The sequence below is a fragment of the Dryas octopetala genome, chromosome 2 (genome assembly GCF_963921425.1).
Source record: "Dryas octopetala chromosome 2, drDryOcto1.1, whole genome shotgun sequence".
NCBI lineage: Eukaryota > Viridiplantae > Streptophyta > Magnoliopsida > Rosales > Rosaceae > Dryas > Dryas octopetala.
The window spans coordinates 29684991-29698690 of NC_141367.1; the positions used below are offsets into that span (position 1 = coordinate 29684991).

General features: G+C 38.2%; 4 protein-coding genes across 4 annotated transcripts; 1 reads left to right on the forward strand and 3 right to left on the reverse strand.

Annotated features, from left to right (window-relative positions):
- Nucleotides 1-7: 7 nt before the first annotated feature.
- On the reverse strand, nucleotides 8-2122 carry LOC147295422 (aluminum-activated malate transporter 9-like). Its single transcript, XM_086231259.1, has 6 exons — nucleotides 1813-2122; nucleotides 1590-1727; nucleotides 1227-1496; nucleotides 1004-1140; nucleotides 776-922; nucleotides 8-607 (listed from the first exon to the last, which is right to left on the reverse strand). Exons 1-6 carry the CDS (start codon nucleotides 2120-2122, stop codon nucleotides 8-10), a joined length of 1602 nt encoding a protein of 533 aa, XP_086087385.1.
- A 1745-nt stretch (nucleotides 2123-3867) lies between these two features.
- Nucleotides 3868-6466, reverse strand: LOC147295423 (aluminum-activated malate transporter 9-like). The gene is made up of 6 exons (XM_086231260.1): nucleotides 6107-6466; nucleotides 5884-6021; nucleotides 5521-5790; nucleotides 4872-5008; nucleotides 4641-4787; nucleotides 3868-4521 (listed from the first exon to the last, which is right to left on the reverse strand). The coding sequence occupies exons 1-6, from the start codon at nucleotides 6411-6413 to the stop codon at nucleotides 3868-3870; spliced, it is 1653 nt and encodes a 550-aa protein (XP_086087386.1). The 5' UTR covers nucleotides 6414-6466.
- A 2858-nt stretch (nucleotides 6467-9324) lies between these two features.
- LOC147295424 (uncharacterized) lies at nucleotides 9325-11388 on the reverse strand. Its single transcript, XM_086232532.1, has 5 exons — nucleotides 10985-11388; nucleotides 10763-10856; nucleotides 10586-10623; nucleotides 10324-10459; nucleotides 9325-9815 (listed from the first exon to the last, which is right to left on the reverse strand). The coding sequence occupies exons 1-5, from the start codon at nucleotides 11366-11368 to the stop codon at nucleotides 9400-9402; spliced, it is 1068 nt and encodes a 355-aa protein (XP_086088658.1). The 5' UTR covers nucleotides 11369-11388; the 3' UTR covers nucleotides 9325-9399.
- Nucleotides 11389-11452: 64 nt separating this feature from the next.
- Nucleotides 11453-13589, forward strand: AHP2 (Tat-binding protein 1(Tbp-1)-interacting protein (TBPIP)). Its single transcript, XM_086232533.1, has 6 exons — nucleotides 11453-11658; nucleotides 11768-11793; nucleotides 12237-12504; nucleotides 12621-12691; nucleotides 12790-12978; nucleotides 13062-13589. Exons 1-6 carry the CDS (start codon nucleotides 11631-11633, stop codon nucleotides 13158-13160), a joined length of 681 nt encoding a protein of 226 aa, XP_086088659.1. The 5' UTR covers nucleotides 11453-11630; the 3' UTR covers nucleotides 13161-13589.
- The last annotated feature ends 111 nt before the right edge of the window (nucleotides 13590-13700 follow it).

The window sequence follows — 13700 nt, forward strand, 5'->3', positions numbered from 1 at the left end:
ACCAACTTTACCACTGCCAGGGCCAAATCCCAGATTCCTTCTTTGTAGGCGCTGTAGTCAGAACACACTCTCTAAACTCTGCTTTCTCACCAAGTTCTTGGAATGAGGCAACCACATTTTGAAGCCTCGCAACAAATTCTATCAGAAGCGAAGCAAAAGTGGCCAAGGACAAAGCACTTGCACTTTCATATGTTCTGCAATAAAGTGGCAAGGGCCAATGTGTTTGATTCCTAAACACATCTTCTGAGGAAGCACTTTGTGGTGTCCATGCTGCTGTAACATACCTCAGGTCAAGCACAGTTTCACTCAAGGACTTAAATCTCAACTGCATATTATCATCATCAACCTTAGAATCTGGGTCTTCTAGTACTAGTTCTTTAGGCCGTCTTCCGATTTCCCAACTCTCTGAATTGACCAGTAGATATGATCTTTGGTCAATCTTTTTCTGTAACTGCTCCGCTGCCTCATGCACATCTTTAAGTATGTCTCCGGGGTCTAATTTTTCCATCTTCTCTACCTTTTTCCCAAGCTCTCTTAAAACTTTGGCACCTTCTGCTCCAACCCGCCGGAGCTCACTATGAAAGACCTGTCTCTTTTGTGCTGGGGCCTGCATGTACAAAAATCACAAGCTTAGTAATGTAAATTTCAGAGTCTAAAGGAAACTGCTGTATACAGTACGCATATATCTAATAGACAATGCATGTTTTCTTTCTGCAACTTCTTGGCAATTTCTCTCCATACCGTACATTTTCAGCAGCATGCAAAACATACTCACCTGTATTTCGGATAGAATGCATCCATGTAGCGCCATGACCATAAGTGCGCAGTGCCTCAGTGCACCACTTACGTTGACATAATTTTTCCAAGGATAATTGAACATTCTGTAACGACCATGAGGTGGTTCCCAAATTGCAAAGCCCAACTACACTTGTAAATCAAACCCAATTATTCTTGTTCAACAATGTAATTATGAATAGCACATAATTGGAGAAATTAATCATACCAGAGTTTCCTCTTGGCTAGTAGATTCCACCACCGATCTATATCCCTTGTACAGTGGATCATCTGCAGCTTGGTATGTAAGAATCTTTGATGGAATCCTCTCATATTCAACACATTTCAAGTAACCATTAACACAGCCTAAGCAAAAAAATTGGAAAAATAAGCATATGTAAGTAGCAGTAGAGCAAAATAAGAATATGCAGAAGCTTCACCAAGTAATGTACCTTCTAATGAGACAGCAACTCCATTGAAATTCTTCACCACCAAGTTATGCAGATCCTCTCCTGACCATATGGGGTATATGCATATATTTACAAGCAAACATACAGCAGCACCCACTGCAATAAGCACTAATCGAGTTGCAACAGCTTCATTGTATTCCCTTGTCCTGTTTCCAGCAACCATGAGGATACAGTATGTCAATATGAAAACTCGAAAGCCGTATTCATAAGGCTTCATTGTTGGGAACAGCTTCAAGTAGGATGCAAAAGATCCTAGCCATCACAAACAGAAGCAGAGTTAGAAAAGTGGGCAAAATTGAAAATCAAAATTGACTATGATTTTAGTTGGCAAATACTAGTACAAACCAACGATAAAAATGCTTATGACAATAACTACTTCCTCCCATTTTCCAGCAAGCAAAGATAGCTCAGCAAAGCAGAAGGCAAGTATTCCAGCAAACAATGTTCCCAACCCACGATTAAATCCTTTAATGAAAGTCCCACCTGCAAGAAAGATGAATTAATATGCAGTCAAAACAATAGCATAAATTGAACTCAAATATAGTTTAAAGGGTCTTGAGGCTGGTACCTATGCTGAATTCGAACATCACAATGACTGTGAGGATAGCCCAGATTGAGTACTGACCAATATCGTGATAGGATTTTTTCCAGAATATGAGCAAGGAAACAATGGACAATGCCAGTCCCATTTTTATTGCAAAGATGAATTTTCTTGGATCAGAACGACCCATTTCCCATGCTTCACCAAGAAAATATAGTAAATCTTTCAAAAACTTCATCATCTTTTTGCTCATCAAATTGAAACACATATATCTGCAGCTTTCTGTTTCTGCTCCATGCTCATTTTCCTTGAAGCTTCTCAGAAGCGGCTTTTCCATACTCTTTACAGAGAAATTATGCCCAAGTGAGATTTTGTTCTTTGAACCTGCTCTGGCTTCCTCTTCTTTGCTCCAACAACCAAATCTACAGAGTACCACAAAATGCATGCAAATCTAATTAGTGACTGAAAGTTATGCAAGTTTTGGCAAACTAAAATGAGAACACAATAAAACGACTGGTGACTTGATATGTACTAGTAGAGGGCCCTTATGTTTGATTATTTTTTTCTCAAAGTCCTTATCCCAATGACTTTGGATATGACTATATGAGTGAAGTCACATTCTATACCAAATTAGAACTAAATAAAAGTTTGGGTGCCTAAGTGGTAAGGGCCAAAGTTTATATTCCAAAATCGAAAAAATCCATTTTATTTATTAATCAACTGTCCTCTTTGAGAACTGAACTAGGACTTTCGAAAAATAGAGATTAAGAACGATCTACTAGACCAAATAATCATTCACACTTATATTTCAACATGAGTTTATGTAGTATTAGTAGCCGTCAAAATCTTAGGGCTAAAGTACACTAAATATGCACTATATGTAGTCTTATGGGTATTAACGGACAAGTTTAGCTAAAGTATTTTTTTTTTCATTCAAAAGCATATTTTGTTAGAGGAAAATTTATATGTAACGAGTGCATATATTCTTTCTCATAACATGTATTTACAAACTAGTCATGTGACCATTAATTATGAAAAGGTGGATGTATACACCTGTTATGCACATTTTTCTCTACTTTACTATCCTATGTTGTAAATACAATTGGTTCACTGTTGCAATCGGATGGATATATATTGACAGTCCTGTAAAAGCTCTCTCTGCAATCGATGGATATAGAGATTGCAATCGATGGATATAGAGATTGGCTGCCCTTACTGTCCAACAAAGACAAAAAAAACGGCTACAGGAGTGAGTAAATAACGTGTGGCCCCAAGTGCTATCGGTTTTTGCAGATGGTAAATTCACATATGTCAGAGCAATTGGTAAAATTTGCGCCTTCTATTCATATCTATTCAAGATTTTTTTCAATTTATATTATAGTGACACAGTATTATGATACATGTAACTATGTAAGAGAAAGTTTTGGAATATTAAAATTTGAAACTAATTCTTTCTTTTTTCACAATTATGATAACACGTCACTGTAATAGCGATATAAAAGTTTTTCTTGTCCCTCGGAGATGAGCATCAACTGTGGCAGGCAGAGCTAACTTGGTAATGGTATGATATGTCACATTGTTACCAACCTTTTAGCCAAATCCCACTGCAACAGTGAGCTTGTTGTTGTAAGTTTATTACCACAAATGTTCACACCAAGTCCAAGAGAGTGACACTTCTTCTTAATTGATCGATGTTTTTTATACAACGATGGGGGATTTTGGTTTTGGTGATCGAGAGTATGGATCAGTCGGACGCTTCTCCATAGTTGTCCTTACCTAGTTTTCCCCTTTTACACATCTTGCTTAACTGATATTATTTTATCGCTTAATTAGTTTTCATAATGGGGTGCCCTGACGGGCCTGACCGTAGGTAAAACACAATTCTCCTCCCAAGTTGCAACAAAAAATCATGTCCAAAATAAAAGAAAAATATTAATACACCAAATTCACCTTTCTTAATTACTTCTTACCAACTGCTATATAAAGCATGCAAAACCTTCATAGCAGATCATGGTGTTCAGAGTCAAATCTACTAAATCCACCTTTTAATTCTAAGCAAGTTCTCATTATGGAATACCAAATCTACCACTGCCAGGGCCAAAGCCCAGATTTCTTATTTGTAATTTTGTAGGCGGTGTAGTTAGAAGTTAGAACACACTCACTAAACTTTGCTTTCTCACCAAGTTCTTGGAATGAGTCAACCACATTTTGAAGCCTGGCAACAAATTCTATCAAAAGCGAAGCAAACGTGGCCAAGGACAAAGCACTTGCACTTCCATATGTTCTGCAATCATCTTCCTTACCGACTCCATCGGCATTAAATGAAAGTGGCAAGGGCCAATGTGTTTGATTCCTAAACACATTTTCTGAGGAAGCACTTTGTGGTGTCCATGTTGGTGTAACAGACCTCAGGTCAAGCACAGTTTCACTCAAGGACTTAATTCTCAACTGCATATTATCATCATCAACCTTAGAATCCAAAACATTTTCAGGGTCTTCTAGTTCTTTAGGCCGTCTTCCAATTTCCCAACTCTCTGAATTGACCAGGAGGTATGATCTTTGGTCAATCTTCTTCTGTAACTGTTCAGCTGCCTCATGAACATCTTTAAGTATGTCTCCGGGGTCTAATTTCTCCATCTTCTCGACTTTTTCCCCTAGCTTTCTTAAAACTTTGGCACCTTCTGTTCCAACTCGCTGGAGCTCAGTTCGAAAGACCTGTCTCTTTTCTGCTGGGGCCTGCATGTACAAAAGCACAAGCTTAATAATGCAACTGACAATGCCTGTATTCTTTCTGCAACTTCTTGGCAATTTCATTCCATACCGTATTTTTTCAGCAGCATGCAAAACATACTTACCTGTATTTTGGATAGAATGCATCCATGTAGCGCCATGACCATAGGTGCACAGTGCCTCAGTGCACCACTTACTTTGACATAATTTTTCCAAGGATAATTGAACATTCTGTAACGACCATGAGGTGGCTCCCAAATTGCAAACCCCATCTGCACTTGTAAATCAAACCCAATTGTTCTTGTTCAACAATATAATTATAATAATCAGCACTTAATTAGAGAAACTAATCATACCAGAGTATCTTCTTGGCTTGTAGATTCCACCACTGATCTGTAGCCCTTGTACCGTGGATCATCTGCAGCTTGGTATGTACGAATCTTTGATGGAAACCTCTCATATTCAACACATTTCAGGTACCCATTAACACAGCCTATGCAACAAAGTTGGAAAAATAAGCATATGCAAGTACCAATATGATGTAGAACAAATGGCAGAACGGTTCATGCAACAACTCGACCGCCAGAAGGCCAAAAAAAGAAACAAGCTTCAGCCCGGCCCAGTGTCAGAAATGGGCCCATGATATACCGATTCGGAGGGCCTATTTTGGCCAAATTCCTTCGTTTAGGGCTTCAAATAAGCAATTTAGTGTTTTTGAATAAGTTTCCTAAATTGCACTTTATTTTCATTTTTATTTCCGTTTTGAATTTCGAACGTCTAGGGTTCTGAACATATTTAAACAACCTTTTTGACTGTTTGTAACATTCAGTTTTATTATTTTCAATCAGAAAACCTTGAGATTTCTCTCATTTCTCTGGTGGATTCCAGATTCTTTTTTAGGGTTAACGCTGGTTTTCCCTAATCTATTTTAATTGCGTGTTACGCTGCATCACAATAGAGCAAAAAACAGCAAGGTTACACAACAAGTGTCGCCAAGGAATGTACCTTCTAATGAAGCAGCAACATCCTTGAAATTCTTCACCACCAAGTTATGTAGATCCTCTCCTGACCATATGGGGTATATGCAAATGTTAACAACCAAACAAACAGCAGCTCCCATTGCAATAAGCACTAATCGAGTTGCAACAGCTTCATTGTATTCCCTTGTCCTATTCCCAGCAACCATGAGGATACAGTATGTCAATATGAAAACTCGAAAGCCGTATTCATAAGGTTTCATTGTTGGGAACAGCTTCAAGTAAGATGCAAAAGATCCTAGCCATCACAAACAGAAGCAGAGTTAGAAAAGTGGGCAAAACTGAAAATCAAAATTGACTATGATTTTAGTTGGCAAATACTAGTACAAACCAACGATAAAAATGCTTATGACAATAACTACTTCCTCCCATTTTCCAGCAAGCAAAGATAGCTCAGCAAAGCAGAAGGCAAGTATTCCAGCAAACAATGTTCCCAACCCACGATTAAATCCTTTAATGAAAGTCCCACCTGCAAGAAAGATGAATTAATATGCAGTCAAAACAATAGCATAAATTGAACTCAAATATAGTTTAAAGGGTCTTGAGGCTGGTACCTATGCTGAATTCGAACATCACAATGACTGTGAGGATAGCCCAGATTGAGTACTGACCAATATCGTGATAGGATTTTTTCCAGAATATGAGCAAGGAAACAATGGACAATGCCAGTCCCATTTTTATTGCAAAGATGAATTTTCTTGGATCAGAGCGACCCATTTCCCATGCTTCACCAGCAAAATCTAGTAAATCTTTCAAAAAATTCATGATCTTTTTGCCCATCAAATTGAAACACATGTATCTGCAGCTTTCTGTTTCAGCTTCACACTCTTCTTTGAAGCTTCCCAAAAACGGCTTTTCCATGGTCTTTACAGAAAAATTATGCCTGAGTGAGAGTTCCTTCTTTGCCTCAACAGCCAAATCTACAGAGTACCACAAAATGCATGCAAAACTATTAACGACAGAAAGTTATGCAAGTTTCTTGGAAACTAAAATGATAGGAAAATAAACACAACTGATGACTTGATATGTACGCCAGAGCCCACTTATGTCTGATGATTGAGCATGAGTTAAAACAAGTATTAGCGGCCGTCAAAATCTTAGGGCTATAATAATTTTCCACTGAATATGCTGTATCAGTAGTCTTATGGATATTAATGGACAGGTTGAGCTAAAGTACTTTTCTTTCATTCAAAAGCACATGCAGTATCACATGGCTAAAAGTAAAAATTATCAATCAACTATGGCAGACACACACTTAAATTCCTAAGTTGGTAAGGGTATGAAGTTATGAATAGCATAAATGCCATCATTGCTGCCAACTTTTTAGCCAATTCCCACTGCAAAAGTGAGTTTTTGTACCACAAATGCTCACATCAAGTCCAAGAAAGTGGCAGTTCACCTTATTGTTTCAATCTTATATCTTGCTTTGCTTTGCTTTGGAAGAAAGCTATTGTGTTTCACTGTTTCTGCTTGAAAATGTCTCTGGGCCCTCCAATTGTGTTCCACTGTTCCCTCTGCTTCAGCAAGCATGAATTTGGGGGAAATTGTGAATCATGAGCTTGAATTTTTATTTTGTTGGGTCCCCATCTTCTGGACTTCACACAATCAAAATAATCACATAATAATATTTATATCATAAATCACAGAAGATCCCACTTTCAATATTTTAATAGTAAAGGAACTCTTCAGATTTTCCAAGGCCTAGTCTAAACGGAGTGAGAGACTAAATTATTTTCCCTGTTCTATGGAGCATTGGACACATGGCCATCTGAGAACAGGTCCACAGGAAAGAGATTTTTGGGAAGAAGACAGCCAGGACTATAGGACTAGCTAGCATAAGGCTGCCTCTAGTAAAAAAGATTTCAACCTAGCATTTGTTGAAATTGTTGGTCTGATAGCCTTTACTCAATGGAGAGGAAACTTCCATCCCTTGTCTATGTGTGTGTGTGTGTGTGTTTTTCGTGGGATGAATAGAGGAAACTTCATGTTCATGTTGTAGTACAATTTTGGCCTTTACTCAATGGAGAGGAAACTTCATGTTGCTCTTGAAATATAATAAAGTTACAGACATACATTTACTTCAAAGTGAATGCTAATGATATTGATCAAAAAGAAAAAGTGAATGCTAATGATTTATTCCTCAGGGGAAAAGAGCTTCATGTTGCTGCCTAAGATGCAAAGCTATCATCCACTGCAATATCAGTGAGCTGTATTGTTATTAATGTTTTTGATAAGTGATAACCAATATGCATGTGTAACTACAGTCAGTTCCTCATCAAGATTCAAACAAACAACTACAAGGTATGCAACTAAGCCAACCACCGACAAAAATCTAAGACAGTTCAGAATATAATTTTGCTTCTCTGAACATTTTGAAGATTATCAACTATCAACCAAATTTACTTGATAGTAGATGGAAAGACTTGGTAGTAGATTCTGCACTATTTTGGCCTTTCCTGCACCACCTTCTTCCCCAGATTGAGATCCAAGGGTTCCTGATTCAAGAGAAAGAACAACTTGACAGCCGGCAATCATTCATTCCTTTCCTCTCAATGAACAATTTGACTCTCTCCTCAAGAATCCATTGAATTTCTGCCAAACATTATCTACTATGTACCAAGTGCGACATTGATTATTTCTGATCATCCATGGCAGATTGGCAGAGGACTTCATTTTATGTTCATTTAGTCTTCCATTATCTTCTTGTTTTTGTTTTTTGATCCTCCAGTGTTGATTCCCATTTAAAAATTGTTTAAGAACTTAATAGATTCTCTTCCCAAACTTATTCAATGGTCGTAATTGACCAATTAATCTTCTTTGGTAGTTGATACTTTCTGGGTTTAATTTCTTTCAAAGTCTTCAAAATGTTCGACAAGTCGATAGTTTTAGCATCTGGGTTTGTTCATCCTCTTGAATTTGCCGGCAGCCATGGCAGAGGGAAGGAAGAAGGGTTTGTTCACTGAGAAGTCTTGTATAGTCTGGCAGACAAAAAACTGGTAGAGGATCCACTTCCATATAATAAAAGGTGATAAGAGAGAGAGATATATCTGTTCATACATCTCTCTCTCTCTCTCTCTCTCTCTCCACTGTTCCCTGTGCTCTGGTAGAGGATCCACTTCCATATAATAAAAGGTGATAAGAGAGAGAGATATATCTGTTCATACATCTCTCTCTCTCTCTCTCTCTCCACTGTTCCCTGTGCTCAGTGTACGTGAATCATGAGGCAGCGGCTCCAAAATTTGAGGGAAAATATGAATCATAACCTTGAATTTTTTTTATATGGGTCTTCATCTTCTGGATTTCACACTGAATCAAAATAATCGGACCATAATATTTGGTTATTTAGATCATAATCACAGAAGATCCCATTTTCAGAATCTTAAAAGCAAAAGAGCCCTTCAGATTTGCCAAGGACTAATCTAAATGGAGTTGGGAGATCAAATATTTCCCTTTTCTTTGGAGCATCAGATACATGGCCATCTGGGTACAGGTCCACAGGAAAGTGAGGCTGCCTCTGGTCAAAATTATTTCATTAGTATCAGTCTGATAGACTTTACTCAATGGAGAGGAAACTTCATTTATGTTGCTCTTGAAATACAATAAAGTTACAGGCAGACATTCACAGTTTTCCCAGAATTCAGAAGAAAAAATCTTCATTTTAAAGCATATGCATGTGTAGTTTGTAAGAGACATTGTGCAGTGATTTCCCCACTAATGGTCCTCTAAATAAAGCTTGGTTTGTTCAACGTCAATTAACAATAAGAGGGAAAAGGGAGAAAAGAGCATATCCGCTGCAAAATCAGTGAGCTGTATTGTTATTAATGTAAATGATAACTAATATGTGTAGCTACAGTTCCTCATCAAGATTCAAACAAACAAGGTACGCAACCAAGCCAACCACTGGCACAAATCTAAGATAGTTTACAATACCAATCTTGCTTCTCTGAACATTTTGAAGATTATCACCTATCAACCAAGGCTGGAAGACAGTGTAAAGACATATATCCCAAATGAATGCATAAGCCAGCCTCTCTGATCCTAGGTAACTGATCAAGAACTCCCATCTGTCTGAAATGCTCCCAAAGTTGGCATCCATGCGGCCAAAAAGAGCCCACCAAGCAGATATCAGACAAATGACTCCACCAACGAGTCCAACGATGGGAGCACCATTGGTCATCACAGTCCCAAGCTGTGAGCGCTTGCTTGGAGTGTAGTCCAGCTCAGCCACATTCAGCCGAATAGCCATGTAAGGTATCAAAAATGCTGTTCACATCACATATACAACAATAGTCTGGTTGATAGAAAATGTAACTGGACTCTAAAACATGCCCATTACAAAGTAAAATTTGAATGATACATTAATAAATATTGAGGAAATAACAGCAGCCTCATATGGTGAATTTGTTTTTTAATCCTGCAAGGATGTTCACATGCATTGAGAAAAGAAACGATCTACCATATGTACAATGACATATTTTTTAGGTCTTTCTTGGCCCAAGGAAAATAGAACCAATAGGTTGGAATATATATAGTCTAGGATGTTATGTTATCAAACTCTTAATCAAGAGAACATTCCTCTATGTACAGATCATTCCAATAGTTATGTTATATAGTCTGGGACAAGAGATCATCCTCTATGTATATTTTTTAATCTATTTTTTATCTGACTCTACATTTAAGGGAATAATATAGTTAAACTTGTGACCTACACGGTTAAGCTAGTCCAACACTCACTCAATCCTCAAAGATGAGAGTTTGGAAGAAAGCATACTGTTTGTAAGGAACATCTGAAAGCCCCATAAGACGTCTAGAGACCCCTTGTATCTGTCTCTCTTACGATCCGTGAACAGCAAAGGTGCAAACATGAAGGTCCACCCAATGACAAAATTGAATAGGCCTTCAGACATCTACTTTCGAAAAGAACCAAAAAAAAAAAAAAGGAAGCAAATTGGCCAGTGTGACTATGTCAAAGAGATGCAAAATGGAAAGAATTGGTAGAAAAAACCAAATTTACTTGATATGACAATTCTTACCGGGTGAAGAACAGGGGCATCAATCAAATCAATACCAACTACTCTGCCAAAAAGTTAATTGCAGAAACCATCAACAACAGAATTTATAAGAATTTACTACTACTAGTCCAGTGGAGCAGAACTCAGAAAATTAACAGAACTAATAAGAGAGATAGTGACCCAGTCGATTGAGCATACCAGAGTTGATAAAAGGCAAGATAAAGAAGAAATTCAGAGAGAGGTCCACAAGAGAATTCACTGTATCCGAGCTTATAGCCCACACTGGATCTCCCTGTTGTAATATGACAAGCAAAAGCAAAATCTTCAGCAGCCAAGAATATACATACAAAAGCTAGTATGCAACTGTTGCTCAAGTAAAAAAGAAAACCCAAGTAAGAAATAAGGGTTACATTTACATACAGGAGCATAAGGAAGAAGAAAAAGCCACAAAATGTAGACTCCCTCAGCAACCCACAGAATAATCTGAAGCAGTCGCTGTGAGTTATCATCCTCCTGTTGGATAATGGTGGTGGGTTTTCGACGAGCCAAGTGGCACACAAATGGCTTCAATTTAGAGTCCCTTCTGGGCGTTCTGAGTGATTGTGAAGGCCATGTTTGGGCTTCCAATGCTGCCAAAACCGGACTTGCTCTGCGCCATTGGGTCTTGGGGTGGGAACTGAAGGAGGGATTGGTTGAAAGAATGGAGCAGTTGGTGCAGAGCAGAGGCTGAGATGCTGCAAACGATGCCGTTTTGGAAAGGAATCCCATTGTTAGTTTGTGAGCTGTTGTACTGATGGTGGTCATCCTTTCTGAGAATGAAACGGGCATTGCGTGGCTTTGCTCTCACCACCAAGTCATGGATTTGTCGTTTACGTAATTTTGGTTTTGATGCAGGGGTAAATTTGTCCAACCAAAGAATCGGGGACGATAATTTAATCGAGTAAACGATGCCGTTTTTGGGAGGAAGCTCTTATTCGAGGGAAGGCGTTGTTCTCGTTCCACTTCAAAGCGCAAGCAGAAGCTCTGAGAAACTTTTTCCCGCCATTTTTCGTGCAGATTCCGATTAATGGCTCCCAAATCCGATAATACAGAAGGTAATCGAATTCTGGAAAGCTTATTTTATTTTAGTTCATAAGATTTTCGATGTGGTTTTTTCTACTGAGCGTTAAACGTTTTGTTGCTTTGGTTTGTGAAACATTGCAGCGATTGTGCTCAACTACGTGAATGAGGTAAACTCATATTTCTTCTGATTAATCCTGTGCGTTTAGTTCTTGTTACTCTCATTTCTTCGATTATAATCTGCTTTTATGTTGAATCGAATCCTTTTTTCTTTATTGTCGGAAAGTAAATTTCCCCTTTCGTTTTTTTGGCTGTTTGGGAGGTGAGAAAATCGAATCAAGCTTATTTGAGCTTCCTCCACTAGCCAATTATGATAAATTTACTCTTTGTTGTTGTTGTTTGCCTCTGTTTCACTAAAATTTTAATAGAAAGCAGTGAGTGGAGGAAGTTCTTAGACTTACATTTTTGCTTTTGTTTCCTTTCGCTCTTGTTTTCCATGAGAAACGCAAAACAAGATCTCTGTATAGATATTTTCTAGGGAAACAAACAGAAGACTCAGCACGCAAGTTCTGGCCTCACTAATGTTGAGTTACACTCATGTATGTTTATCCAGCAAAATAGGCCACTGAATTCTCAAAATGTGGCTGATGCGCTGCAAAAATTCAACCTCAAAAAGGCAGCCATACAAAAAGCCCTGGATACTCTTGCTGATAGTGGGCGGATTTCGTTCAAGGAGTATGGTAAGCAGAAGATATACCTTGCTCGGCAAGACCAATTCGACATTCCAAACCCTGAGGAGCTTAACCAGATGAAGGAAGAAAACACAAAACTGCAAGAACAGTTGGCTGAACAAAAGAAGGCGATTAACGAGGTTGAGGGAGGTACCCATTCTCTTGAATTCTGTATCCTATCTTACAGTCATGGTATTTGGTCTTTTTAATCCTAAATTTGACTATGCCTGCTGAATTTGAATTATCATGATGTGCTGCTCCTGCAGAAATCAAAACCTTGCAGTCAAATTTGACTCTGGAACAGATAAGGGACAAAGAAGCCAAACTGAGAAAGGAGGTAAGTGAATTGGATATGTTTGAATTTGCATTAGGTCTAAAGATGTGTCTGAGAAAAGAGGTTGTGGCTGAATCTGTGGAGTTTTGAATTTGTATTAGGTTAAGGGAATGGAGGACAAATTGGAAATTTTGCGTGGAGGAGTTACCTTGGTGAAGCCAGAAGATCGCAAGGCAATTGAGCAAATGTTCTCGGAGAAAATAAGTCAGTGGAGAAAGCGTAAGAGGATCTTCAAAGATCTATGGGATACTATTACTGAGAACTCACCTAAAGATGTCAAGGAATTTAAGGTTTGCCCATATGGATCTTCTTCTTGTGAGCTTATGGATTCTGCTATGGTGTGGTTGTAAATTGTCTTTTTATGTTATTGCAGGAGGAGCTAGGGCTCGAGTATGATGAAGATGTTGGTGTGAGTTTGCAGTCATTTAGTGACCTGCTGCAACATGGAAAGAAGCGGCCTAGAGGCCAGTGACTTTTTCTGGTGAAGTCATACATAGTCAAAGATTTAGAAATGAGTTTCTTACCAAAGGATAATATGCTTCAAATGTATGTATATTCTGCATGCTCTGGAGATTAAAATTTAAGCTTCTGTATCCCAGTTAGTTAATCCACCATTTACTGATGTTACACACTGAACCCTTTATGAATGATAAATATGCATCAATTTATCCAGCTCTATGGGGTTTCGACACAAGTTGTAGTGTCTACTTTCTAGCATAAGGCACCATGTTTCTGCTGTCATGCTATGCTGAAGAGACTAATCTCTTATACTTGCAATGATTTATCACTTATGAGCCAGTTTGTGTAAGAGAACCTGTCCTGAACATGTGATTATGCTTTACTTTATTACAAAGTTTGCCCATATGTTTTGGTGGAAATGGATATATGCATTGATGACAATGAAGATAGTTTCAGGAATTGAGCCTCTGCATACATTCCCTGGAAATTTCTAGGGTGTCAAAAATTCTTTTAAACGAATCTGTTGGGGTTGTATTTATGCCGAAAACTCTAA

Coding starts and splice junctions, on each gene's coding strand:
- LOC147295424 (XM_086232532.1), bottom strand. CDS start 11,368: ATGACCACCATCAGTACAACAGCTCACAAACTAACAATGGGATTCCTT. Junction 10,624..10,762: donor CTTGCCTTTTATCAACTCTG/GTATGCTCAATC, acceptor TTGGCAGAGTAG/TTGGTATTGATTTGATTGAT. Junction 9,816..10,323: donor TCAGATGTTCCTTACAAACA/GTATGCTTTCTT, acceptor TGATGTGAACAG/CATTTTTGATACCTTACATG.
- LOC147295422 (XM_086231259.1), bottom strand. CDS start 2,122: ATGGAAAAGCCGCTTCTGAGAAGCTTCAAGGAAAATGAGCATGGAGCA. Junction 1,728..1,812: donor GATGTTCGAATTCAGCATAG/GTACCAGCCTCA, acceptor TCTTTCTTGCAG/GTGGGACTTTCATTAAAGGA. Junction 1,141..1,226: donor AGTTGCTGTCTCATTAGAAG/GTACATTACTTG, acceptor TTTTTTGCTTAG/GCTGTGTTAATGGTTACTTG.
- AHP2 (XM_086232533.1), top strand. CDS start 11,631: ATGGCTCCCAAATCCGATAATACAGAAG. Junction 11,659..11,767: donor CAAATCCGATAATACAGAAG/GTAATCGAATTC, acceptor GAAACATTGCAG/CGATTGTGCTCAACTACGTG. Junction 12,692..12,789: donor AAGCCAAACTGAGAAAGGAG/GTAAGTGAATTG, acceptor AATTTGTATTAG/GTTAAGGGAATGGAGGACAA.
- LOC147295423 (XM_086231260.1), bottom strand. CDS start 6,413: ATGGAAAAGCCGTTTTTGGGAAGCTTCAAAGAAGAGTGTGAAGCTGAA. Junction 5,791..5,883: donor CATAAGCATTTTTATCGTTG/GTTTGTACTAGT, acceptor TGTGATGGCTAG/GATCTTTTGCATCTTACTTG. Junction 5,009..5,520: donor TGTTGCTGCTTCATTAGAAG/GTACATTCCTTG, acceptor TTTGTTGCATAG/GCTGTGTTAATGGGTACCTG.